The sequence below is a fragment of the Lygodium microphyllum genome, chromosome 30, assembly GCF_053477565.2.
Source record: "Lygodium microphyllum isolate KBCC chromosome 30, Lygodium_microphyllum_v1.1.10, whole genome shotgun sequence".
Taxonomy (NCBI): Eukaryota; Viridiplantae; Streptophyta; class Polypodiopsida; order Schizaeales; family Lygodiaceae; genus Lygodium; species Lygodium microphyllum.
Window position 1 is genome coordinate 59718613 of NC_141164.1, and position 27709 is coordinate 59746321.

The 27709-nt window shown below is 43.5% G+C and overlaps 1 protein-coding gene and 1 pseudogene across 2 annotated transcripts in view; both read right to left on the bottom strand.

The window, feature by feature from the left end:
* The window catches only part of CPI1 (cyclopropyl isomerase), a 159953-nt gene that overhangs the window by 41809 nt on the left and 90435 nt on the right, over window positions 1–27709 (bottom strand). For both annotated transcript variants that reach the window (XM_087672767.1, XM_087672765.1), the window contains 2 exons: window positions 9946–10043; window positions 52–367 (listed from right to left, as the gene is read on the bottom strand). In XM_087672767.1, coding sequence (XP_087528893.1) covers window positions 52–367; window positions 9946–10043 — 414 coding nt within the window. The remainder of the gene's footprint in view (window positions 1–51; window positions 368–9945; window positions 10044–27709) is intronic.
* Window positions 868–4409, bottom strand: LOC148009895 (uncharacterized; annotated as a pseudogene).

Below are 27709 nucleotides of genomic sequence, written 5' to 3' on the forward strand. Positions count from 1 at the left end.
TAATGCATTAGATAATCAAGATTCAAAATATAAAAGTCACCAGTCACATACCAAAGTAGGAGCACAATTGCCGTATTTCTCCCACCAAGAGATAGGCTGAAGCTGTGTCTCTCGAAGCCTAGCTGTGGGCCAGTCAAAATGAAGAGAATGATTGCGGAATGCTAGCAAATCATCCTCTACTCTTCTCATCATATCTATATCATCCCTTGTGAGATGCCTCATATACTCCATAAAGCCCTCCTCTAACTCCTCGCTAGTGTACTGCTCCTTGCTACGCCAAAGGGGATGTAAGATATGTGCGACAGCATGGATTGGTTTATGGAACCAATCCCATCGTGCATTCCATACTGCACGAATCTCATCAACCCTATAGATAAAATAAGTTAAAAACTTAGAAGTTAGAATAATGATCAATTATAAAGAAGCCGTTAATACCAAATAATTACATGTGTAAAAGTTAAACAAAAACTTACTTGTCTTAGGGTAAAAAGCTATTGCGAGGCAAGGTCTCGCCAATTTTATCCATATACTTATATAGAAGCCCCAAAGTACTCCCCTCCATATCAATGATGCGCAATACAGTGTAAGTAGGAGTGAGATTTTTCACCAATGCCTCTGCTTCGACCCACCAACTCTCATTTAAAATATTGTCTAAAAGCAAGAGCCTTTGGAGACTCTCTCTCACTCCATGTGAGCCATTCCTGGCATGCAATGGTCCGTATCAAATTTAGATGGATTTGTATTAACCTCTCTAAGACAATAAACATATAACCAAATCTAGTGGTGGAGGGCTTCAATAGCTCAAGTGTGCTATTGGCTCGAAACATGTTTGTGACAGATGGCCTTATCTTCACAAATCTTACCATGCTTGTTGCCGTCTTGAAAATGTCATCCACCCAAGATATTTGCCCAACATCTTCAATAAGCAAGTCAAGGCGATGGGATGCACATGGAGTCTATACTATGCTAGAAAACTCCTCCTCAAGCATACATCCCATAAACACACAATTGCTTCCATTATCTGTCACCACCTGCACCACATTTTGGACTTCTATGTCCATGATGACCTGTCACATGTGCTTCCAAATGAAAGCTCCTATGATGGTAAGACCTGAGGCAGAGGCATTGATGGCCTTAATGAACATGGTGCCTTTACATGAAGACACCAAAACATTGTAAACATTTCTTCGGTGCATATCTGACCATCCATCGCATAATATTGTAAGACCTGAGGCAAAGGCATCGATGGCCTTAATGAACATGGTGCCTTTATATGAAGACACTAAAACATTGTAAACATTCCTTCGGTGCATATCTGACCATCCATCGCATAATATTGTGCATCCGTATTTCACCCATGTCTCCTTCAAGGGCTTCCATTGACCCTCTATGGATGCTTTCTCCTTTCGAAGCTCCTGTGTATATAATGCATCTGGGGATGGACCTTTTCACTCACACTTTCCACTCACATCCTATGCAACTTACTGCCCTAATTGTCTTCTTCCATTGATGTGTAGTGGCCACATTGAAAGGGATAGCACACGGAATAAATAATCGTGTGAGTTTCCTAGTTGCCTCCACAATTGCTTGCCTCTGAAGTTCTGCATGGATACTTGCACCATGCAAGGAGCCCTTTTGCCTACCACCACTAGAAGATGGCAACGGGGTTCTTTTTGCGCTTGGACCCGATACGGATATGGATGCACTTCTTTTTGCTGGGCCACTGGCACCTCCAATTTGGCTAGCTCCACTAGGCCCACTAGCCTCTCTTTGCCCCACTTGTGTTTCATTGGCCCAATGTGGTGTTGATTTGTTCTCTTCTAGCTCAATATCCATACGCTTTCGGCGCCAAAGATGGAGACTTACTATTACTTCTGTTGGCACATTTGCACAAGGCCCAATGTCTTTGTTGGGAACGCAAGCCAAGTGGTCTTTCATGCGCGTTACACTCCCCGATTTCTCCAATCCACAATAGTTGCACCGTCACTTCTTTGGTCCGCCGGAGCCCTCATATCCCTTGATTGGAGTGATGTGCCTCCAATATGGGTCTGGCGCCATGATATGATTAGCCTTTAGAAGTCAGGATCTAGGTAATGGATTAAAGGAGAAGAAGAAGAAGAAGAAGGAGGAGGAGGCGGTGGTGGCAGCTGGAGCTGCAGGCTCGAGGAGGAGGAAGACCGAGGCGAGAATTGATGGTGTGCCGCATGCGCGAGTTCAAAGTCGCGAAGGAGAACGATAGGCGCTGGATAACCACACAAAACGGGCCGCAGGATCCCAAAACGGCGGTCTCTTGTTTCCATCCCAGTCCGAAATGGTTGGTCCCTTTCGGTGCTGCCGAAGCGCCGTTTCGGGGTACTATGGCCACCTGTAACCCCTAGAGAAGTTCAGCAACCTCTCCCTCCTGTGGAAGGCTAGGTCTCTCCAAGCATCGCGTGCTCCTACTGCCAGTAGAAAGACCTCCCATGCCTCCTGCTCCTCCCCAGCCATGCCCTGGTAATTTCTGCCTCTACCTTGCTGATCCTCTAAAGCCTCCAGGTTGTTGAAGTCTCCTCCAATAATCTAGGAGTCCATCTCTGGGAGTCCTTTTGCGATCTCCACCCAAAACCTGTTGTGTGCCCTAACTTCAGTAGGGGCATAGACATTGAGGACTCCCAGGCACGAGTTCCCAATATCCAATCTGATCCATAGAACCCTCCCTGCCATTATCGTCCCTTGGTCTCCTGCACAAGTCGTGAGACTCGGGCCAATAGAGGTGCAAACACCCCCACTCCTACCATGGGCACTGATGGCGTGCTCCCAGTAAGTGTGTGAGCTGCCCAGGAGTACCTTCCCTACCCGCTGGGCCTGGGTGGGAGTGAGCTTGTTCTCTTGTAGAAGTAGGATGTCGATCCGTCCAGCAAGGGGAGGCTGCAACTCTTGCCTGAAGGAGCGTCCGTCTGCCTCAATCTCTAGAAACTGTGGTATATTCTTTGTTTCTTTCACTGCCACCTCTATCTTTGGGACTCCTTCAGTTGTCAGTGTGTCTGCGAAAGAGGCAGGAAGGACCGTGCCGAAGAGCCACCCGAAGTCTTCCACAAGCTGGCGATACTCTATCGCCAGTCCGGGGAATAGTAGGGTGACCGAGTGTCTGAGGAAGCTGTTGTGGAGTGCGAATGCCTCCACTGTGAAGCCACTGTACTAGGGGACCATATGTATGACCCCCCTCATGGAGGCATAGGGTGAGCTAGCCAGTAGCTCACGTGTTGCGTCCGCTGAGGTAAGTCGTACCATGAAGATCCCTTGATCCATTAGAATTGCCTTCGCTATCTGCGCTATGCCGATGCGTAACGTGGAGTGAAGCCGATCCCGAAGCTGGGCCTTGGATAGGGAATGTCCTACTACCTAACCAAAGATTGTTGTTTCTTTAAGCTCCAGCTCTGTGGCGCGGATGGGTAAGTGCTGTTCCTCAAATAGGACGACACGCAAGGTGTTTGAATGGAGGACACTCGTAGAATGCACTAGCATTTGATCAGAGGTTTCAATTGTGAATTCCTGCTAAGGATCTACCAATCTCGTTGCTGTGTCACCGGGGGGGAGCACTGGGGCAGCCATGGACAGTTGGCGAGGGGAAACACAGGCGATGGGTGGGGGTGTAGCGTAGCACAGTAACGCGATGGCAGGAGCGTCGTTCCAACAATCCTATGGATTCTATATTTGTGATGACCTTTGCATTACTATTTGGGTATTAAGTTTGTTTACGATGCTAGAGGCATTGGATTGTCAGAGTCCAGATATATTGGTAAACTCCTTGAGAGATTTGGCTTCCAAGATTGCAATCCAGCAAGCACATTGATGGAGATTGGTCTTGAGCCATCTTTGCACGATGAGAATGATATGTTTGATATCCATACATATGCCTCAACAGTTAGCTGCCTCATTTATTTATGCAACACAAGGCCAGATATTTAGTTTGCAGTTTCAACCTTGAGCAGATATATGCACAACCCACACGTCACATTGGCAAGCTGTGAAGCGTGTTTTCCATTATTTGCAGGGCACCATGAGTGTTGGGTTGCTTTATGCCAAGGGGAGGCTGTTGCAATTACATGCTTACAGTGATTCAAATTGGGCTGGTGATTTTGATTCTTGTCACTCTACGAGTGGCAATTTTTTGTTTCTTGGCTCTTCTTGCATTTCTTGGCTTAGCAAGGAACAATCCACTATTGCCACATCGTCTTGTAAAGCTAAGTCCAAGGTAGCTTTTACTACTACAATTGACGGTGTACGGCTGAGACGTTTGTTGGCTGATCTTGATGTATCTATCATAGGGCCTACTCCTTTGTTTATTGACAATTAGAGTACCATTGTAGTGGCATGGAACCCAATGTTTTATGCACGCACCAAACACATTGAGATATAATATCACTTTGTCAGAGAGAGGTTACATACAGGGGATAGCAGCATTGTCTATTGTCCTACCGACAAGAATGTGACTGACATCTTCACCAAAGCTCTTCCTTGGCGACAAATATGCAGTACGCTCACACAAGAGTGTTAGCGACTAGGGCGAAAAAACCTCTCTTACAGAGAGTAAAAAGTGCCCCAATGTCCTACAGGAGGATCACTAACACTCCTATGTGAGCGTAAGCGTGAGTAAAACCCAACACCTTCCGATGACAATCTCTTAGATGATCAAGAGTAAGTCCTTAGTTCGACATGAGATCGTCAAAGTAGAGATGGAAGCACCACCTATGTGGCTAAGGACCTTTTCTGGAGATAGTCATTTTTATGCATAGGCTTTGGAGCCTATCAAGACAACGGTACTCTAGACTTGCTCTAAAGTCATCTAGATAGCCAACACTATAAGGTGAAATTGAGTGTTGGTATGCTTAGATAGAGACATGGTTGCAACTACATGGGCTACATGTGGATCACCTTCCACGTCTATAGTATATCTTGGATTCCCCTTTCTTAGAGATCAACTAAGATGAGCTCAACAAGGTCATCAAGATGGAGATTTTCAACTCCACACTAATAGGACTTGGTTGGCGCCTACCTAAGATATGTGGATGATGATGGTTATCTACCGGAAGCGTATACTATATGTATCTCCCAATGGTTTTGTGATACAGCCGAGATACATGGACAAACACTTGAACCATGGATTTATTGGTCAGCTTTGCTGATCCTTGCACCAATTACAAAAAGAGATCAGTTGCTATGGAGCAGATTCCCTTCTCTCGAGGGCTGGATCTACCAACTTTTCTAGCTCGAGTTGAAAATTGAGGAACACTACATATGTAGGTGCTCTGTGTACTATGAGATAGAGCATGCTCCAATGTCCATTGTGAGAGGGATTCGGATCACTACCAAGGGTGATGTACTTCTCATACCAGCATTGCCTTGGACTCTTCCTTTTGGACCTGCATTGACATAAAGATCACCTCTTACAATCCTAAGAGAGATACTTTGGAGATCCACGAGAGTGCACCCTTACTGACTTTTTTAGACTTGCGACTACACCTAAAACTTCAAAGCATACCCTTGAACAACTCCTAGTTCCACTACAGGAAGTCACCTTAAAGCCACCTACAGATATAGAGCATGCTGTCCACAGCCTGCTGGTCCACATTCCTGTAAATTACAATTGATATTGGCACATGATCGAGTAGCTCTATCTAGACACTTCAGCTTATCTATGTTGGATACACCCATGAGAGATATCTTGGGATGATTTTGATCCCCACGTGAATTTTACATTGGATTTGATCCCTGGTGCTTTTTTGGTATTTTCAGTAGTTGTTTCTTAGTTAGATGTTTCCTTTTAGATTACCGTTTCTTTATTCTACCTGGGAAACTTCAGATGTATCTATATTTTTCTCGTAGGCCAATTTGGCCTTTTGTAGACATTAATACAACTCTCTTTTTGGTTTTCCTTTTGCCATCAGTCCAGCGCCCTCTTGACGTGGATCACAAACGTGTAGGGGCTGACTATTTGCAGCCTTGTAGTGTTCAGATCAAAGTGCTTTTCTTCAGTTTCATTTGTGTTTCATTCGCTCCTCTATCCTCTTCTCTCGCTGCTCCCTTGCTTCTATCGCGCACTCTCACGTGATATCAGAGCCAAGTGTAGTCACAGATAGCCCTCAAATCTGCTGCATTTTGACCTGAAACTGAAGTCCTTGCAACTGTCATCTCTCCTCCCACAGCTGATGTCAGCATTCAGCACATTGTTTTTGTCAGTCAGCAGGTCATCCTCCCAAGACACAGGATACAGCAAGTCTCCATCAGTTTCTTTTGTGTTTCATTTGCTCTTCCCTCTGTGTTCTCTTGCTTATGTTGCACACTCATATGGCATCAAAGTCATGGATAGCCCTCAAATCTGCTGTGTTTCAACCCAGACTGCTGCAGATTAATCTACTGCAGCAAGGCAACCTAAAATTGGAGTCCTTGCAGTTGTCTCTCCCGCCACAGCTAACATCAGCATTCAGCAGGTCATTTTCATCAATCAGCAGTTCCTCATCCCAAAATGCAGCATACAGCAGGTCTCCATTGGTGAGATGCAACTTGTAGCAGCCCTTGCAGCAGACAGCTTCCACATTCAGCAGGTTGCCTTCATCCACAAGAGGCAGCAATCATCAAAATGCAGCTTGAAGCAGCATACAGCAGGTTATTTTCATCTCTAGAAGGCAGCTTCATCCAAAACACAGCGAGAAACAGATCGCTTTCAACTCCAGGAAGCAATCCACATCAAAATACAACCCATTTTCCTGTTTTTGCAGGTTTCTTCAAGGATACACATGGCAGACCACTATAATCAGCAAGATCGGATGGACAAGCAACATTATAGAGACCACGAGGACCACCAGTCTGAGCACCATGACCATAAAGATCGTTGAAGGATCATTGCAAAGGCAATGATGATCATGTGAATGGACATGAAGACCCCACCATTCCTGACATGTATCAAGATGCAAGTCATGAGTGACCAACCTCCCTCCATCCCCCATCTCTTCATATTTCCTATCCCCCTTCATCATCCAAGTCCCCTATTCCATGGATGGCTGCCATGGCACCCCCAGGCCCCTGTTCAAGTACCCATCCTTCCCAATCTCCTGAATAGGGACAAGCTTGATGGCTCAAATGGGGCCACCTAGTTGTGCAAGGTTGACTGTATTCTTGGCACATTCCATCTCTGGGGTTTGGGATTTTGTTGCTCTACCTTACTTGTACGATTGTGGATCCACATAATAAAGATGGAGGGTGCGTGGGATGGCCTCGCATCCTTTGGAAAGCATGTTGCCTCAGATGACATGGTTGCAACTTTGTTATCACATCCACGATCCCAAAGTATGATAGCTTCTACACCAATCTCCTCACATCTTGTGTTCACAACACTATCACTTGGGAGGAGTTAGTCACTATGGCACTTGAGCAAAATGCAAGATATTAGAAGGAATAGAATCCACTAGCCGTGCTTTAACCACTGGCACATCATGAGAGGATTAACAAATGAAGAATAAGTGAGGGAATAAGATCAAATCAAAATCTTCTTCTAACTTTGATTTTGAAAAAGAGAACAAGCGAAAAGGATTTCCCAAGTGTTCACATTGTGGGAAGACCTCGCATTTCGAGTAGAAGTATTGGAAAAAGTGATTTCATCTTCGCCCTGATGCAAAGGATGGAGTAAAGGGACCTACTTTTTCATCAACATTGCTCCTACCATTATGATTTAGTTAGTCTTCCTTCACACTCATCAAGTGGAGGACTCTCCCTTGGTTTTCTCATATTCAAAGAGACCCTGGTTTGTGGATAGCAGTGCTTCAGGTCACATGACTTACATGTGTGATTGGCTCAAGGATCTCCATTCTCATGAGGATACAATCACCATAGGTAACATATCATTAGTGCCTATCATTGGTGTGGGCACCATGCCAATTCTACCCAGCTGTCCATCTTTGAATTTCATATAGCAAAGATCCTCCATGTTCCAAATTCAGGATTCTATCTACTCTCAGTCTATATGACCTTACCCATGTTCATACTCAAACTATCTTCATTGACTAGGTCGTTTTTGTAGAGGATGCTACCTTAGGAGCTGTTCTTTCGGCAAATTGTTAGGAGTGTTAGCTTTATTGGCTCCGTTCCCCTTGTCTTGTTTAGGGTCCTGCCTAGAATTTCCCTATTGCCTCACCCATCAAGCTACCTTCTCTTCCATAGGTTCATGCCTGTCCCCTACCATCTAATTCGGTGATTCCCTCAGACCCTCTACTCCATTCAAAGGGGTTACCAACATCAATGATGCTGCTTTGGATTCCTTGGACCTTCTATTAATCTTAGAGGGGGATTCCTAGGATCGTTGGGAACTCTTTTAGAGATGCACATCTTCACAGGGCCTTTACATTACATAGTGGCTACTTTCCCTCTTCTTGGAGCCATCCTTCCTTGCTACTAGCATGCCCATCCCTTGCCCTTTGGTCTTTGAGATCTATCTTGGGCAGGAGAGCTTTTCTGCGCCTGTGATAGCTCCTTGCTATCGTCTTCTACTTGAATCAAAAAGACTTGGCTCTCCATTTTCAATTGGATACATTCGGTGTTGACTCATTCAAGGCCTAACATGACCCCTATCTGTAGATTCTCATCTAGAGAGGTGATCATGCTTCTTGGCTGGTTATCTCATCAACATTCGCATGTTCAAATCTTCCATTGAATTCTCTGATTCTTGTTTCTTCAGCCACACCCAATATTGGAAAGGGGGTGTTAGCAAGCATTCTTCTGTGTCTTGTTCTATGTACATCTCATTCATGTGAACCTCAATCCCAGGCAGGCGAGGACATTAGGAGCACTGACACTATTGTAGTCTGTCAGTCTTTCTTGTGTGTCAAATGCCTTCATTATAGGTACACCAGGTGAAGATTAGGATTTCTAGGCCCTGATTATTTTATACACTGCTATTTTCAAACTGTACACACTGCACAGTCTACTTTACAGAGTGTGTTGCAAGTTTCTGCCATCATCTTCCTCAGACAGATTCTCATCTTCTGCCATTAGTTTGGTGCCCTCACTGTGTGAATCAGAAATGTGCAAGGGCTGACTGTTCACAGCCTTCTATTGTGTTCAGACCAGAATGTTTTCCTTCAATTTCTTTTGCATTTCATCTGTCTTCGTTTTCCTCCATGTTCCTTCACTTCTGTTGGGTGCACTCAAAAGGAGGTTCACACCCTATGTCTGGCCTTCAAGGATCAAGAGGCTTGTTGGACTGCCTATGTGTTCTGATTGTCAGCAAAGGCTGCACAAAGCTGGGACACACCAGTTTCAACAAAAACCAATTGACAAATTTCATGGTTTGGGAGAAGCATGACCAACATCCTGCAAGCTCCTCCCTCCGTGTTGTCTTGCTGCACTCACACTATTGTTGAGATGATTCTTGCCACATTTTAGAATGTTCACTGCAAGATCTCAAACTGTGATACATGTTTTTGGTATTGAGCACATATAACAAGGACCTAGTTGATTTTTCTCCTTATATTCTGCTCAAAGCTCCCACGCTTCTTTCATATTGATCACATAAGAAACACTTGTTTCTTGAGGTTAACCAAAGAACAATTGAGAGTTCACAGTTGTAAGGTGGCTGGTTGTGGCACCTTGCCTTCATAACCTTGCATTAAAGAATAGTGTCTATGCTCGCACAAAAACTGTACGGATGCTCCCTTGCAAGCTTAGACATTGTATACAATACAATGGTCTCTAAGACCTGAAACCTCATTTCTTAATATCTTTTGATTTGGTCAGAATTCTTTTACTGAAATTTTATGCTTGCATGGTCAACTAAAAGCATCTACTCAGTATTTGTATTAAGCTACTTTTTGTATTTAGTGTCAAACATTAGAACATGATCACAATAGTCACTGACTATGTGTTAAAACTTCATCATAATCACATAAAATTTACATGTAAAAGAGCACACACCTGAAAAACATTGGATAGCTCACAATAAAATAGATTCCATAGAATAAAGATCCCACTTTATACATGGCTTCTCTATCAACAAAATTGTAATATGGGAACTGCACAAGTAAACACGAGGTGTTAGGATAGAAAGCTCTAAAAAAGAAAGAAAGGAGGAGATAAATCAGAGATGTCGCACTGAAAGTCAGATGTGAGAATTGTGAAATCATTACTATACAACTTTGACTACACTGCTACAGCAAGCCCATAACACATTCTGCAGGAATTACTTTAGAGGTAATGGCGCTAGTTTTGATGGGCATTGACAGTCTTACCTTGTCATTTTTTGTCTTTGTTCGACCACACCTCTAAGAACCAAACACTGCTAAACTGACCCTGCTGCCGTTGTGCTAGCTGCACAATCTCTAGGAACGTTTGCTCACCTTCTTGACAGTCCTGCTGCTCCCCCTACCTGCCCTTTTTCCCACCTCCTGCCCACTGCCCAACAGACATGCTGCTCCTGCCACCTATGGTTTCTCTTGGCCCCTGGCCCACTGCCTGCCAGGCCTGCTGCTCTTGCCAACTGCAAGTCCTGCCTTCCTGCCCCTGCCTCTCCTGCCTCAAAGTGCTACCACTGCCAGCAAGCTGTCACCCATGCCCTGTACCCAACTGCCTTGTGCCCACCTCCTGGCCAGCTAATGCCACCTGGCTTGGTTTTCTGCCAGGGGCTGCCCACCAGCCCTCTAGCCCCTTTTGCTCTGCCTTCACCCACAATGGATGCCACACCCCCTGCAATGGCAGCCCTCTTCTGTGCAGTGGCCATCAGTCTCATCCTAAATCTTTTCCCCCCCTCGAGTGACATCAAAAGATCAGAGACTCAAGAGACCCGAGATGAAGGAGAAAGTTGATTTGTAAGACAATAGTGGATCCCTCTTCCTCCAATGCCTCTAGTGCCCACTGCTCAGTGATCGACCACTAGTGCTATTGGGGGACATGAATTTTTAATGCTTTGCTTAACATTTGATTTAGTTATTAATAAAATGTGCAAATGTGAGGTACAAGTGTTCCAAGATGTTAGTGGGTGCCAAAGGCGAAAGTTGTAATAAGTTATATTGGGTAGGTACTAGGTAGTGCTTGGCATCAATTTTGACCTAGGGAATTTAATTGACCAATAAATGTCAGTGGTGGCACTAGGAACTAGGCATTAATGAATGAACTAATGCTAGTTTAAGGATCAATTTAAGCATAGGACTACTTCGGAGTCAAAATGGCCTAGCCAATTTAAATGTGGATGAGCATTGCTAATTTTCTGAGCAAGGACAAAGGGCCAAATTAATTTTTAGAATTATTATTTCCAAAAATGGATTTAAACGGCTAAAAAATCCATTTAGAAGGCTGCCAAGTGGCAAATCTTTCCCGTGCAACTAGGGGAAAGGTTGTTGGAGGCTACTAGAAGATCATTCCAACATTGTGGAGGCTGGAAGAGGAGGAGAGAGTGATTGGTGATTAGCCCAGCCATTGGAGACAATCAAAGAGCTACTGCCACCTGATCATGAGGCCATTGGAAGCAAACGACACCACCTATAGGCTATCTACAAGCAAAGGATAACAAATTTGGGGTCCACAAGGACAAGTGACTACATGTGGGAGTCTTTTTGGTGGTGGGCTACAATCATTCAGCCATTTCTAGTAGAGCAACAACAAATTTGAGCACTTTCTTGCGATAGAGATCAAAGATTTCTCTCTCCTCTACAAGAAATCCCTTAGTAGATCTCAGCCATTTTCACACCCTAGCGGAGAGTAGGTGTGTTTTTGTTGGGTATACCAAGCACCTCGGGTATTGTTCCAAGAAGTTGAAGGCCTGGTACTTGAAATTAGCACTTTGAATTCAAGGAATTGCTAGAGATTTAAAAAAGCCAGCCATCCCAATTGGATTTGGGGTTCATTTTGACTAGCCAAGGGTCAATTAGAGGCCAATCCCCTATTGGATCGAGGGGCAAATCAGATTGAAGGCTTGCTTGCCATTTTTGATAGAAGAGACATTACATAGTCAAGGAGAGGAGCCAAATCTTAGTGTAGAACCTAAAGAAATACTGCAAGGGGCACTAGTTTTGGGGGCCAACTGAGTATCCAATGTCAATGATTAAGTGGGAACATTTGTATTTTCAGTTTATGTGAATATTATGCTTGCTATAATTAGTGCTCAATCACGTTATTTACCACCATTTTGGAGAAGGATTGGCTAGTTTCATGGTTCGATTGCTGGGATATCATCAATTCCCTTGATTTGGTTGGCCTATGGTACTTGATTGGAAGTTAGAAGCATTGCTTTAGTGCTGAAATTGTAATCAAGTGAGTGTTCCAACAAGGATGTCTTCATATAGTGGGATGGATTAGGTAGTGATGATGCATCTTAGTTTGAAAATTCACAAGGTGAAGGGGAAATGCAATGCCTAATCTTGGACAGGACACTCAGCATGGGCCAGTAAGCAATGAATGTTGGTTAAGACCCAAAAAGCAGGTCCTTCTAGGCCCAATGACTAGCTAGAGGAAGAGGAATTTGATGACCAATTGAAGGATCAACTAAGGATAACACCTAAAATGTTTGTCCAATTGGCAAATGATCCTTGATTTATACGTTTTTTGAATTTCCCAAAGGAGGATAGCAAAGGCAAGAAGAGAAATTTGTCTTCAAGATCTTTGAGACAAAAAGATACATTGAAGGAAAGAGCCAATGTAGCAGCATTTTGTTCCAATTGTGGATAATGAGCATAAGCAAATGATGCCAACAAGACAGTTGATGAATATGCAAGGCCAACTTGGAAGTGCCAATCCAATGCTTTTTGGACAGCAAGGCATGCATACTAATGTGGGTCACCCAGGGTACTTTGGTGGTGGCTTGGTTTTCCAAGCAATGGTTGGTAACACTTCAACCATGGAGATGCAAGGACCAAATGCACAACCATCAATGGATGTCATGCAAGGCATTCAAAGTATCTAGCTATGGCAAGTGGAATGGAAAACCCAATGCATAGCAATGTTGGCATGATGTTGGGGCACAAGGTAGCATGTTTGGCAATACATATATGTAGCCCACTATGTTTGGCATGTTGAGCTAAAAATTCATTATATGCTCATAAGCTCTTTAAAATAGCCCCAAACAATAAATTACCCGAAGTTTCATTAAACCAAGGAGCGATTCTAGAGAGTTTTTGTATCCCACATGCAAAACACTAATTTGAGAGGATCCTTCCACATCTATAAATAGACAAGTTGCCCACCATTCAACCTTATTCTTCTGTGTAGGTTTCTCTCTACGTGCAGATTTCAGCCATCAACCTTCCCCTTCGTAGCAATCCAGCCCATGCGACTGCTGCCACATCATCATCAGCCTCTCCACCACCTAGTGTCTCCATTCTACTATCACATTGCTGCTCGGGAAGCTCTACACTGCTATGTTTGGTGTTTCTAGCCATCACCAGCATCTTCCACACCTAAATAGCTTGCATTTGCATCATCTCCATCTTGGCACGACAAGCTCCACCACCTAGCATCTGCTTCCTGCCTTGTGTTTTGCAGTTGGTGCAGCCACCTACATCATCCTTCACTTCCTCTGCAGTTGTCTGGGTCTCTTACTACCTTAGTGATTAACGTTTTGCATTTTCTTGTACTCTAACATCTCTGACAGGTGGTTACAGCACATACACATACACACACTGTAGCACTTGGGATCCATCTTCAATGGATGCCACAATCCTCACAGTGTGTGTGTGTGTGTGTGAATTTTAAGTTTTGCATATCACTATCTTTGTGTTTCAATCATGGTTGTACTTTTTGTGTTTCCTCAATGCAAACCCTAGCATATCTTCACATGGTATCAAAGCCAGTGCTCTTGTAAAGAGTATCTTGTGGATATTTTGAAGGCTTGGTTTTGGTGTGAGATACACAAATGACACATTGCTGATTCATAATGTCTCGGACTCCTTCTCGAGTTCCTACGATTGTTTGGAGGCCTTCAGGAGGCATTACGGACTCAGGGATGAAGATGACAACTCACCTTCATCTTCTTTTTCTTCTATTTTCGATTTTTGTCACATGACACAGGACTTCCACATCCAACACATTGGGAGTTGGATCCTCCATCGCCACTCCTAGCAGTTTCTCTTTCTTCACATCATATTCTACGTATCCTCACTTTACTACCATTTTGCACCCTGGTATATCATTAGGGGAATACCACCCTTTAACACTATGCCTTCCACATACCCACAAGTGAGCAGTTCTTTTCATCCTAGGTTGGTTGTGATGGGCATCCCCCTCACTACCCCTAGTCACTCACATCCCCATTCATCGATCTTCCAGACGCAAGAATTTCTGTCCTCTACTTTATGATACATCATCATACATTGCATGGGTCACTCTTATGTAGGGATCTCCATCTTCTACTCCATGTGTCCCTATCCACTCCATGGGCTACTCGTGCGGTCACCATGCCCATGCCCAGTTCATCTATGCCCACATTTGGATCCACTGTGCACACTTCCTGCATGCATGGTGGGCAATTTGGGATTAACTCCAAGTGTACTCCACTCAACCACCAAACCCTCTACACACATTATCCTTCTTGCAGGACTACCACTCTTGTGCAACAGCCAAATGTCTTCACAGATAAGACTTATTTCAACGGGTCGAATTTTACCACTTGGCTGAACTTCATGCAGCAAGTACTTGAATCTCAAGAACTTTGAGACCTAATAGTTGGTCTTGAGCCTATGCTAGACCCTCGACTACTCATCCTAAGCACATCCGTCAATGGAGAGCCTACAATGCCACAACCAATGTTGAGTTAATGCATGGGTTGCTTCCCGAGTTCCACTCTCGATCACAATATTTTCCCATCGCATCTAAGCATTGGATTCATCTCATTGACCACTATGCGATGAGATACTTCACTCAACCTATCAATCTCCATTTTGAGATTCAAGAGTTTTCCATTAAGAAAGGGGATGATCTAAAAATCAAGATGACCCCAATATAGGCCATTTCTTGCTAAGTTTGGAGCTACTAGCTCTTTGAAGTCAAACAACGATCAGTTTACGTTCTTTTTGAATAAGCTACCTAAAAAGTACTTCCACTTCATCCAATATGTCATCTTATTGCCCTAATTGCCAAGCTTCTATGACTTGGAGTGTCAATTCTTTTGTTACTGAGACAACATGGCTACATGATCAAGTCCAAAAGTTGTTTCCCAAATACTCTTATTCAAAGAGGGGTTTAGTTGCCTCTCATTCCCAAGGGAAAATTGACCATGGTAAGAACTCACAAGATGCAAAGGCAAGCCAAAACAATGGTGACACCCCTTTCTCCAACTAAAGCAAAGAAACAAAACCCATCTGACAACAGCTCCCTGAGAAAAATAGGTTTTTCACATACTACCAAAGATAAGGGCCATATGTACAATAGTCTCACCAAGGCCTAAGGTTTGTCTCCTAAGAAAATTTAGCAGACCGCTATGAATACCTCCACTCTTGCTAGATGGGATTTGCCTCCCACTACTGCTCTGCTCCTTGTGTCCTATAATGGCCGATGGACATGTGGCACACAAACAACCTCAATAGCCTAGATATTTCAATACTCCTGAAGGATTAGCTAATTGGTATGCCATTTCCTCACCCATTGCACTCTTTGTATCCATTCCTAGCTCATCCTCTGCACCCCCATCTAGGACCACTTCTCCACCTCATCAGGCATTTCATTAGCAACAATCTGCTACTTGACATATGTAATGCTGGCCGCATCCTTAGTTTTGCCTTCTTTGATCTTTTGCTACATACACTCATTGCATTGTTTCTTCATTTAGTTGTCATTTTTTGTTTTGTTTTGCTTTCGAGCATCTCACTACTGACCTATGTTTTGCAAATTCTAATCTCTTTTACAAGGTTTTGAAATTTAGTCTAGGGCTAACATGCAGGTTTCCATTGGTCCTTCTTAGGCTAGAGATGGGACATGCATTGTTCCTTTCACGGTTTCATCTTCCTAGAAGATTTGCTCTTCTACTAGCATGGAGACTTCCCCTTTCACAACAGGTCATGCAACATCTCTCTTTATGCTGCATGGCAATGACTTCTACATAGCTCTTCTAGTTGGGGCAATTTATTCTCATCTTTATCTATCATCATGGTTCTTGCTCTACACGAAGACCAATATCAAACTTCTCTTTCTCCTTCGGCCTTGTCCAAGGTTGAGAGGGGGTTTCTATCCTTGCATTACCACCACCTCACCATACTTCATCACCCTTTCCTTCGACATCAATACCCTCAAGTGGATGGGTTATCTTGTTTGTTTTGAGATATGTTGGATCTAACCATCCCTTTTCATTCTCCCCACGGGGCACTGTTACTTGAAAGGCCACCAACCGTATCTATTCTCCACCAAATTTTTAAAAAAAGGGTTCAATGTGGTTCCATCAGCCTTCACAACTTTTAGTAGGCCATTAGGCAACCGATGAGCATCCTTTGTCCGATACCATGGCCTCTCTAGGGTAATCACTTGGACTCCATTGGTAAGATAACCATCACTTTTGTAGTCTTGGAAGACCACTAGGTAGCCAAGATGCACCCTTTGTTCGATACAACTGCTTTGGAATGAGATGCCTTGGGGTAAAACTGGACTTGAGATTTTTTTCTAGTCCCTTCTTGCTTCTGGTTTTGGGCTTGAGAGGGGGTGTTGAGCCAAAAATTCATTACATATTGACTGGCTCTTTAAAACACCCCCAAAATAGTGAGTTTGTGTCCCACATGCAAAACCCTGATTTGAGAGGATCCTTATGCATATATAAATATATGAGCTGCCCACCATTCATCCTTAACCTTGTGACCAAGTTTCTCACTCCTGTGAGTAGATTTCAGCCATCAACCTTCCACTCAATGGCTATCCAACCCACGCAATTGCTGCCACGTCATCAACCTCTCCATCACCTAGCATCTCGATCCTACTATCGCTTCTGCTGCCTTGGGAGCTCTACACTACTACATTTGGTGTTTCTAGCTGTCACCAACATCTTCCATGCCCAAACAACTTATGTTTGCATCATCTGCATCCTAGTGATAGACTCCATCACCTGGTGACTACTTCCTACCTTGCGTTTTGCAGCTGGTGTGGCCACCTGCATTATCCTCCACTTCCTCTAATGTCGATTGGGTCTCCTACTAACTCGATGATCAACATTTTGTGGTGGACATCACATCCAACACTCTTCAACTCTGCTCTTGAGCATTCTGTATATTCTTATGTTTATTTACAATACTTATTCACTTTAGAGTTCTCTACACTCCCCCCCCCCCCCCTCTCTCTCTCTCTTTTCGTGAAGATAATTGAATTAAGTAGTAAATATTTATATCACACCATCAGGTAAGCATTCTCTCTCTGTTACATCAGACCATCAGGTCATCAAAGAAACTTGAGTAGATCGTTGGAAGAATGTACAAGGGATTTAGCAAAGGCCATACATGGATCAGCCATGTATGCATTCCCGCACACCTTGCCCTGATGTAGACCCACACGATCTACTGCTCCCCAAAATAGCTGGTATGATGATGAGTGTAGAGTCACCCGAGCTCGCTTACAAAGAGAAGTGGAGCTAGGCACTCAGACACATCGCCAAGCAAAGGCGTTCTTCAAACGCCTTGTGCGGAAGAAGAAACAAGACTACTTAGCAAAAGCAGAAGCAGAGATATATCAACTATTTTTGGGGCGGAATAGCAAGAGCGCATGGAAGATGTTTCATGAAAGACAATCCCCCCATATAGAATACATCACTAGATGCTTGGCTTGACTATGGGAGACAACTGTATGACCTACCAGAACAGCCACCTATGCAGCCCCCACAAGCTTGTAGGCCAACACAATGGTCTTTCTTCACATGGAAAATGGTTAGGGATGCAATTTATAGATTACAAAATGGGAGGGCACAGGATGAGGATGGACTAGTAGCAGAACATTTCTCACATGCTTGTGACATATTAGTTTCGCAAAGCTTTTGATACAGTGCCTCGTACATGCATCATGCAGAGATTACAGGACATTGGAGTATCAGAGCGTATACGATGGGGTGTCTATACATTATATGAGGCATTGACAGGTCATGTACGAGCACCTAGGGGGCTATCAGAGAGGATTGATAGTACCATAGGAGTGAAACAAGGATGTCCACTTTCACCCACTTTGTTTGGTCTATACATGGATGAAGTGTCTGATTACATAGACCGAGGAGAAGGAGCTAGAGCCAGCCTGGCAGGGGTGCTAATACCGATACTATTGTATGCAGATGATATTGTTCTCATTTCAAATTCACCGGAGGGATTGCAATGCCATCTAGATGGTTTGCACATCTTCTGTAGAGATAAAGACCTCACAGTGAACCTTGGAAAGACCAAAATCATGGTTTTCAATACTTCAACATCATGGGTGACTAGATCTATATACCAATTCACATTTGGGGGAGACATACTAGAGCATGTGAGGGAATATGTCTATTTGGGAATCACCTTCTCCTGCCCACGTTTTTCATTGAGAGGGGCATCAAAGGCACGTCTCGCACGTGGATACACAGCACTAGGGGCACTCGAGAGTCAATGTGCTCACATATAGTTCCAGGAGCCCCGTACCAAATTGTGGTTGTTTGACACCCTAGTCACACCTACATTACTATATGGAGCAGAGGTATGGGGTTGCAGCTTGTACCACAGGCGTCTTAGCCCACTCACTGATTAGATTGAAGTAGAGAGGGATTATTATGATGGTTGGGATAGCATGGAAAGGCCATTGATCATGATGATAGCACACATGATTAGGAGTAAGCCCTCCACCCCACATCCCATTGTCAGAGCAGAGCTAGGGGCAACACCTATAGTTACGGAGGTACTCTTCAGGGCAGTGACCTTTTGGCACAGACTGTGGGAACTTCCATGCCATAGATACTCTAGAGATTGGCACTAACCTCATCTAGACAACTAGCAGCAAGAGACAAGAAGAGCTGTTGGTTTTCACAGATGGCTATTTGGATGAGCCTACATGGTTTGGATATTAACCGTCTTCCACCTTTGGATTATAGCCTTGACTGCCCTACACTTTCTCTCAGCCGATCAGAGTTGAAACCAAGTGATCAAAGCTAATATCTTGAGGATTGAGACAGCAAGGACATGGATCCATCCACCACTCCCTCTAGGATCGAGGATGGAGTTCTAACAGGAGTCGTTTCTTGTGTCTCTCTAATGATGGTTTCACTATTTGGCCAACATATATGGACACCCATCTCTCCCATAGCGTACAGATTGCTATCGGACATATTCGCACCTCCTCACATAGGCTTCAGATGGAGACAGGCAGATGGACAAATACCCTGGTAGAGGATAGGATTTGCCAGCTTTGTGGTCAAGAGCCTGAGACAGAGGAGCACTACATATGCAGATGCATAGTATACTATGACATACAAGGATAGTACCACTGCCTCTTCTGTGATGGATTTGGACCCCTTCGTCACGTCATGGAGTACGAGGACCAGAGATGACTAGGTCTTTTCCTCCTAGAGCTCGAGAGGCGCCGAACTGCACTACTACCAGACAGGAGGCCAGCTCACCTAGAGGGACACACACAAAGAGTAGTGACAGGCTTCTTCTACAAAGCCAATCCTACTGACACTACCAACCTAGCAGAGAGAGCCAGCCCGCCAGACACCTTATAGGTCACACCATGAAGTCACATTGGATAGAGCCATTTCCCTTTGTCAAGCACGACGACCCCGTCTACCAAGACCACATCCGAGGAGGCCACACCACAGTCGGATTAGAGCCATTATCACAAGACACCGAAGACTCACCACCAGGCATATCAGTGAAGCAGCTAGGGACTACATCATATCTGAGATCATGTGCAAATCCTGAGATCAGTTACAGCCCATAGTCTCCACCACACTTTTATACATGGTTCTATTAGATCTCGTTCTCCTTTCCTTTCCTTTTCTTTTCTATCGATGGAACAACACTACACATGGTTCAACCCTAGTATAGTCCCATCATTCAGTTATTTTCAGTATTGTTTCATACGCCACCCACTTATTTGTAATGTTATCTTTACCTTATTGATGAGATGACATTAGACATGGATGTACTCTTGATTTTGTCTCATAGGCCAATGTAGACGTTAATATATCTTTCTTTCTTTCTTGATACACTAGTCACATCCACACTACTCTATGGAGTACAGATATGGGGGCCCAGTCTTGACCACCGTAGTGGATCAGGGTGCACTTATGATGGACGGAGGTCGATGGAGAAACCCCTAGTGTCCATGATATCCAAGATCATCAGATGTAAGGCCTCAATTCCACATGAGATCATCATAGTTGAGCTAGCAGCTACACCAATTGTAGCAAAGGACCTCATTCAATCGGTCGCATACATACATAGCCTATTGGACTTATCCAGACACATATATGCACGGTTGGCTCTTGAGTCCTCCACGTAGCTTGCTAGAGAGGGTGATACTTCATGTTGGTATGCACAAATGTCGACCTAGCTTCAGCTACATGGCTTTAGCATGGACAATTTACCCCCCTTCCAATACTCCCTTGATACACCGTCTCTTGATTTGAGTAGGTTAGAGATTCGTAGGATCATCAGGATGGGTCTTACCCAATTGGATATCAGGCGGACATGGTTGATGCCAGGACAAGAGCTAGGGATAAAGATCTCTTTCTACCATGAGCATTTCCTTCGTACTACAAACGACGGATTTATTGTTCGCCCGAAATACATGGACACCCACCTTTCCCATGGGATCAAATGTATTACTGTCCAGTTGTGCACCTCTTCACATCAATAAGAGATTGAGATTGGCATATATAGATCCATCCACCAAAGGAGCGCATATGCTAGATATATTAGTTAGAGCCAGAGACAAAGGAGAATTATATATGCCACTACCTAGCGTATTATGAGATTTGTGGTCATTTCCACTGTCTCTTTAGAGACGGATTTGGACCGCTATCCAAAGTCATGGATTTTACTAACCTTGGCCTCTTTCTCCTTCAGATACAATGGCTTTGTGACATGCGCCTCAGGAGTACAGCTGCTCCAGGACACCAAGGCCCTTTATAGAGGCAGCTCAAAGACTTCTTTGCAAAGGAGACTTAGGAGATTTCAGTACAGTTACAGCCTTGGTCCACACAAGAGACTCTCTCACCGCCACAATCCACACACAAACAAGGAGTATTGATTGATTGGGCCATTTAGCTTAGCCAATCCAAACGTCCTAGGCCTCGACACAAACACCGATGACACCTTCATAGGCAGAGATAGGGGATTATTGCTCGAGCTAGAGCTAGGCCCTCCATACCCACATGAGATTCTACCATCTGGAGCTCATTATTACTAGATAGAGCTCTATGTTTTACACATAGCCATGGATAGTTTCCTTTCTTATTTTGCTTTGTACTACATATTTTGCTCAAACAATTGTACCATCATACACATGATTGTAACTCATGGTCTCATAGGCCATTATGGCCTTTTGTAGACGTTAATATATCATTTCATTTCATCTCTCTCTGTTTGTGTTTGTTTCTATATTTGACTTTTGAGTTTTGTGTTTAGGGGGAGTTTTGCACATCACTGGTCTAAGTTTTGTGTTTCAGTTGTGGCCGTAGTTTCTATGTTTCCTTAGTGCAAACCCTAGCATATCTTCACATGGGACCCTTGGTATTAATGTTAGTCATACAAATGCTCTACATAGTGCTAGTCACCAGGGAAAATATAACTTAGTAATGCATGCAATGTATGGGAAAATGAATCTTGGTATGACTGGTAGTATGCAAATTTCTATACACAATGACATTGCAATGGTCCAAAGTATGCAAACAGGAATGTTTCCTATTGCATCTCATGCTCCTTGCATGTCAAGTATACATGAGGGTCTAGTCAACTAGATGCGAGGTTTCATGATGGTTAAGATAGAATTACAGCAATGTAAAAGTACAAAAGATTCCCACACTCCAAAGGGGAAAATGCCTAGAACCTAGTGCAAGAGTTTTGGGGCATGAGGAGCTAGAGGTAAAGGTTCCATGTGCTTTTGGATAAAGTTTCAATATTGTTTCACATATGATGGATGCAAATGGATGGAGGAGTGTGACGTGGGAGATCATCCTCAATGTTGCACTTGATGCGTTTTAGTCAGAACTGACTTTGGAATTGGCTCAATTAGGGTCAACAGAGCATAGAAGGTCTGAAGTACTGCCTACTACTCAAGGGGAAGTTGCATGTCCACTCCCACATCCAGGGTACTATATGCTAACAATATTTCCACCATTGGGATCACTCTAGTAATTGTGAGTTGTTATGCAAATGCATATGGTTTGTGTCTAGGCTCTAAAACTATACATTTGCACAACACCAGATGGCCAAGCAATACATGATTGCACACAAGGCAAGCCTAGCACTAATGAGGCTCGACAACAAAACATGGCAAGTTGATGATAGCATGGAATGATGGCCACCTTCATCATCATATAGTGGAAGGGATGGCAACTGGTGAAGATGTCAAAAAGAGGGATGAAAGAATGGTCTTGTCCATGATCCCCTTTTATAGAATGTTAAGAGCCAATTGGCCTACTAAACTCTCAAGCTTCATCTTAAATCTAAAAGGTTTGTTTGGGCCCCCCCTATGAGAGCCGAAAGAAATTGGCCCATAGTTGAAATTACCTTTGGGCTAAGAAATAATGTTGCTTATAACATCCTCTCACACCCAAAATGCAATCCCAAGGCACCAAAGCAAGGGTGTCATGAAGGACAACTGGAGAGCCTACAAGGATCACAAAAGTGGTACCTTTGGAGAAACCCAACAGTTCTTTTTGTTAAGCCAAAAAAGGTGCATTAACATTAATACATTCATTACCTCAATTTGGATAGCCCTGAAACTCAAAACGCTATAAGGTTGCTCTGACCCATAATCGAACCCACAAACTTTGGTTTCTCATCTATTAGTAGATGGGTTGCATAGTCACTTGCGTCTCTCATCAGTCTATAATCATCCATCAGCTGGTGTCTACATCCCACTACTGTCCACACCCCTAATGGCGAATATCTCAATTTGTAGATTGTTGTTCAGCCATCTTTAGTTTAGGTGCCCTGTTGACGATTGTCACCCACTGCCCTGGCTACATTTTGCAGCTGCTAATCATCATTGGCATCTGCATTTGTACTAAGTAGTTGCCACCCAGCCTGGTGTCCGGAGCTGCAGCCACCTGCCACATCAGCAAACTGCTGACTACAGCTGCCGCACAGCACTTGTGCGCCATTCTGAAGCAGTCATCCAACCTGTCATGCCTGCGTTTGCACTACATCCTGTGTTTTTGGAGCTGCTACCCTGCATTTTTGCTGATCAGCAGGTCACCCTCTGGGATCAGCCTAGTCTGGGGAGGCTTCTCACTTTGCACTCTGATCTTTGTTTACTGCTGCTCATCACATTAAGAGACTGTTCTATTCAATCATATAGAAAGCTGCATCCGACATACCTATCATAGAGTCCTCTTCCACCTCATCTGTTCCCCGGTCCACCAGAGACAGAGGTCTGAGGATCATTGTATTCATATCAGCATTGTCTCTTTATTCATTCATTTTGAGTACTCTTCACCTTTGAGTTGTACTCTGTTCACAGGATTCTTGTTGTACACTTCGACTTTATCTTCTTCGTTCAAGTATTTCTTTACATGGTATCAAAGCTAGGCACACTTTGAAGATATCTAAGCCTTAATCTAAAAGCCTAGCCACAGAAACCAGGTTCTTGGTGATATTCGGGACATGAAATACATCCGATAGGTATTTCTTTTTCCCATCCTGCATAGACAAATGAATTTTTCCAATCTGCACAATAGGATGTGCAGTATCATCACCAGTCTCCACAAATCCTGGTTTTTCCATTTTCCTTGCATTCTGCATCCATTCTGCATGACCTGTCATGTGGTTTGATGCACCTGAGTCAACATACCACACTTCGTTGCTTTCTTCTGCACTTGTCACAGAATTGTTCATGTGCTGCACCATAAACAAATGCTCATTTTTGTCATCACCCTGTCTACTAGAACATGCATAATTCCCTTGTTGCAATTTTCCATTCATGATGTCATTAGAACACGGCATGGTTCTTATGTACTAGATGAGGTTTTCCCTTGGAGAAAGCTCAAATCCTTTCTAGGTTTTGTTTAAACTGCAAGGCTGGGGATTGTTGGTAAGGTTCATCATCATCATATTCTTTAAGGAAAGGAATGTCTATTCTTTAAGGAAACAAGAGCCACTGTTGCAAGACATATTCTTTAAGGAAACAAGAGCCACTGTTGAAGGAATGTCTATTCTTCTTAATCCATTTTTTGTAAAGGCTTTGCTCATGACATGATTCATTGATCAGTCCAAAGGATACCATAATCATTTTTTCAATAAGAAATGAATATTCTACTTTTGAGGCTTTAGAAACTTCAAGGACTTCTTCCTTATCTTCGCCTTCTATGAGTAGGATAGATCCTTCTAGCTTGCTTTCATAAACTTCTTCTGCATTATTACCTTTGTCTGCTTTAGATTCTACTTCTATCTCTATGGAGACTCAGTAAGCTAAAGCCTCATGTTCGTGTGGATCCCAATTGGAGGACACACCCAATACATACCATTCTTCAATCCAACTTCATCTCAAGTTGAAAGGTATACAAGTTTCATTTTCTAGTACATCTATCACTCCTGTAACATAGGATATGGGTGTAAGTCATCATGAAGATCCTCCCCATATGTAAACCCAAAAGAGGTAATCATTAAAAAAACTAAGGCAAACCTTCTTTATCGCATGCTTTTTCCCATCGATTTGCTTTTGCTGCTTCATCAACGCAACCAAAAAATCTAACTTCATAGTTCCTATTTCCACCAATTCCACTTTTTCAGAAATCTTTCCACAACATATGCATCAGTTCCATCCTCTCTCATTCAAATCCCACCATTTCCTTGCGTTGCACCTTGTTCATGCAACCACCCTCAGCATCATTCACCAAACCAAGGGGAACACCATCCTTAGACACTTATCACTCTAGGCATTCTGCTTATGCACAACCAGCTGGTGGAGGTGCATCGGTACCAGGGGTCGACCCCCTGAACCACGCACCTTTAGGAATCTATTCACAAGGGTTACTTGACCAAGCATACCAACCCCCTAATGTTGCCCAGGTGGTACCACCTAGTGGACCATTTACTTATTTTCCAATACCTCAATGGTCAACCTGTATTTAAGTAAGGGCCATGGGTTTCGTAGTCTCTTCCTTTGGCAACACACTATATGGGACTCTATCTCTCCCTATCCATCATATCTCCCTTAATATGTCACCAAGTTCACACATCATTTCAGCCTCTACCAAGAATGCATTCATTGATAAGACTCATTTTAATGGGTCTAACTATACCACTTGGTCTAAGTTACTAAGGTATGCATTAGATTCACAGAACTTATGTGACCTTATTTAGGGGCTAAAACCTCAACTCACAACTACAACACTTTGACCTAGCGTCTAAGTGATGGGAACACTTGACTAATTGCTATGTGGCTCATGATAGGACCCATCGTATCAACCTTGATCATGAGCTTCAGGAGTTCAAAATCGTAGATTAGGATGGTTTAACCAATTCCATGAGAAAGCTCCTCTCACACCTACAAAGGGGGTCCTTGTGTCCACTTCTCGGAAGGGGAAGCAAGGGAAAGAACAACTAAACTCAACAAGAAAATATGAGTGAGCCATAAGGGAATATCCTGCCACAACTAAAATTGGGATAGCAAAATATATTCAAGGAAAATGTTCATTGCCAACACCATGAAAAGGCTAGCCATTTTGATGAGGAGTGTCATACAAAGGCAAAAAGTACCCAACCTAAGAAACCCCCAACTCAATCCCCCACCCACAGTCACAAGGTGACCCTACTTAGTGGAGGCAAGATGGTGGCAACTAAAAGGGTCAAGGATATTGGAGATCTCACAATCACATTGCTACCAATCACCCATCATAGTTTACACCTTTCTCGACTCCCAAGGGCATATCAAACTAGTTTGTTGGCAATGGACTTCAGTCCTCATGTCGACCTTCGTCTCTATACAAACATAGGAGGTTGAGAGCTTGGTCTACATCCACGAATTGCCTATCCACCCAATCCTTCTTCATGACTATTAGGCTATTTGGATAGTCCACAGTGAAGCCCCACATCATGCGAGTCATGACTTTGCTAGAGGACCTCTTCATCTCCTCCGGATCGACGGTGGGGAATGTCACATACAATAATAACTCCTCAACCACATCACGTTTATGTTTGTTAGTTTTAGACACAACCCTGTGTGTGAACATACCTTAGGTGTGTAAGAGTATGTGTTAAAGGTGTAAACACCTTTTACACCTCCCAACATAAGATAAGGGTTAAAAGTTTGGGGGAAACCCTAGGCCCATATAATGAGGCCTTAAGCATTGTACTCTCATCATCTATCACATCAAGCTATTCAGCTCATTGTGTACCTGCAAGAGTTCACACACACACACACACACAAGGCAACCGCGAAATGTTTCACCACTGAAACCTGGCATTTCACCCCAAAACATTTCACCTCTAGGAAAGTTCCAAGGGAAACGCTGAGTGAAACAGTTGAATGATATAGGTATCATAGGTTTCGTTATACACAATGAGTTTTTGCATTTAAAAATCCTCAAGTGATAAACATCATCCAAGGATCTAGTGTCACATATTTAAACAATGAGTGTGTGAAAATCCTCCAGAACGCAAGAAACAACCACATTTTCCATTTTAAAGTCATGTTTCTATCAACAATTTCACTCGGGGCATTTCACATTTTAATGAAACATTTCAGCTGTTTTAGGTGTTTTGCATATCAACGCTAGCAAAACACATTTCATGGTGACCATGCACACACCACTCTCTCTCTTTCTTCTATTCTCTCTCCATCATGGAGCTTCACCCTCCATAGCCTATTGGCCACACATGTAAGCTCCATACCTAACAATGGTATCAGGGCCACATCTCACCACCATCGAGTCCATCTCACCTCTGCTACTACTTGTGCATTGTCCCAGCTACCCATCATCAGCAATACCCCTGTAGCAGAAGAAAAACAAGAAGAAGCTGAAGAAGAGGAGGAAGAAGAAGAAGACCATTGCTACAAATAGCCTGAGCGCCACCCTAGAAGGTTTTACTTCCAAACTATCGCATTCTGCTGCCCTGTAAATTTGACATGGCTTCACCTACAAACGTGCCACCAACAAGATGTACTGTGCACCATGTGCATGTTGCATCATCTAGACCCATGTGCCTATCATATTACACCAGTCAACATCAGCCTGTCTGTTGTCGACTAACTTGCGTACGGCCATCAAATCTATTGATGTCAAAAGGCGCTTAACCTATAAGTTTGCTAACTTTTACAAAATTAAAAAATTGGAAAAAATAAAAGATAAAAACAAGTCTGTGCTTGTCCCTCACACTGCCACCAATCGCTTGAACCAAGTGAGGTATAGCCTAATGGCCTATATCTAATGTCATTGTTTCTCTCTCAAAAGGCTCCAAATTCCATAAATGATAAAACACATTACCTCACTACAGCTAGGAATCCTATGGATGAGGAGTACCTTTGGCAATTTTGCTTTGAACATCTTGGGTATAACTCTCTTTATGAGTTGTCATGCCATCAAATGGTTGAGGGA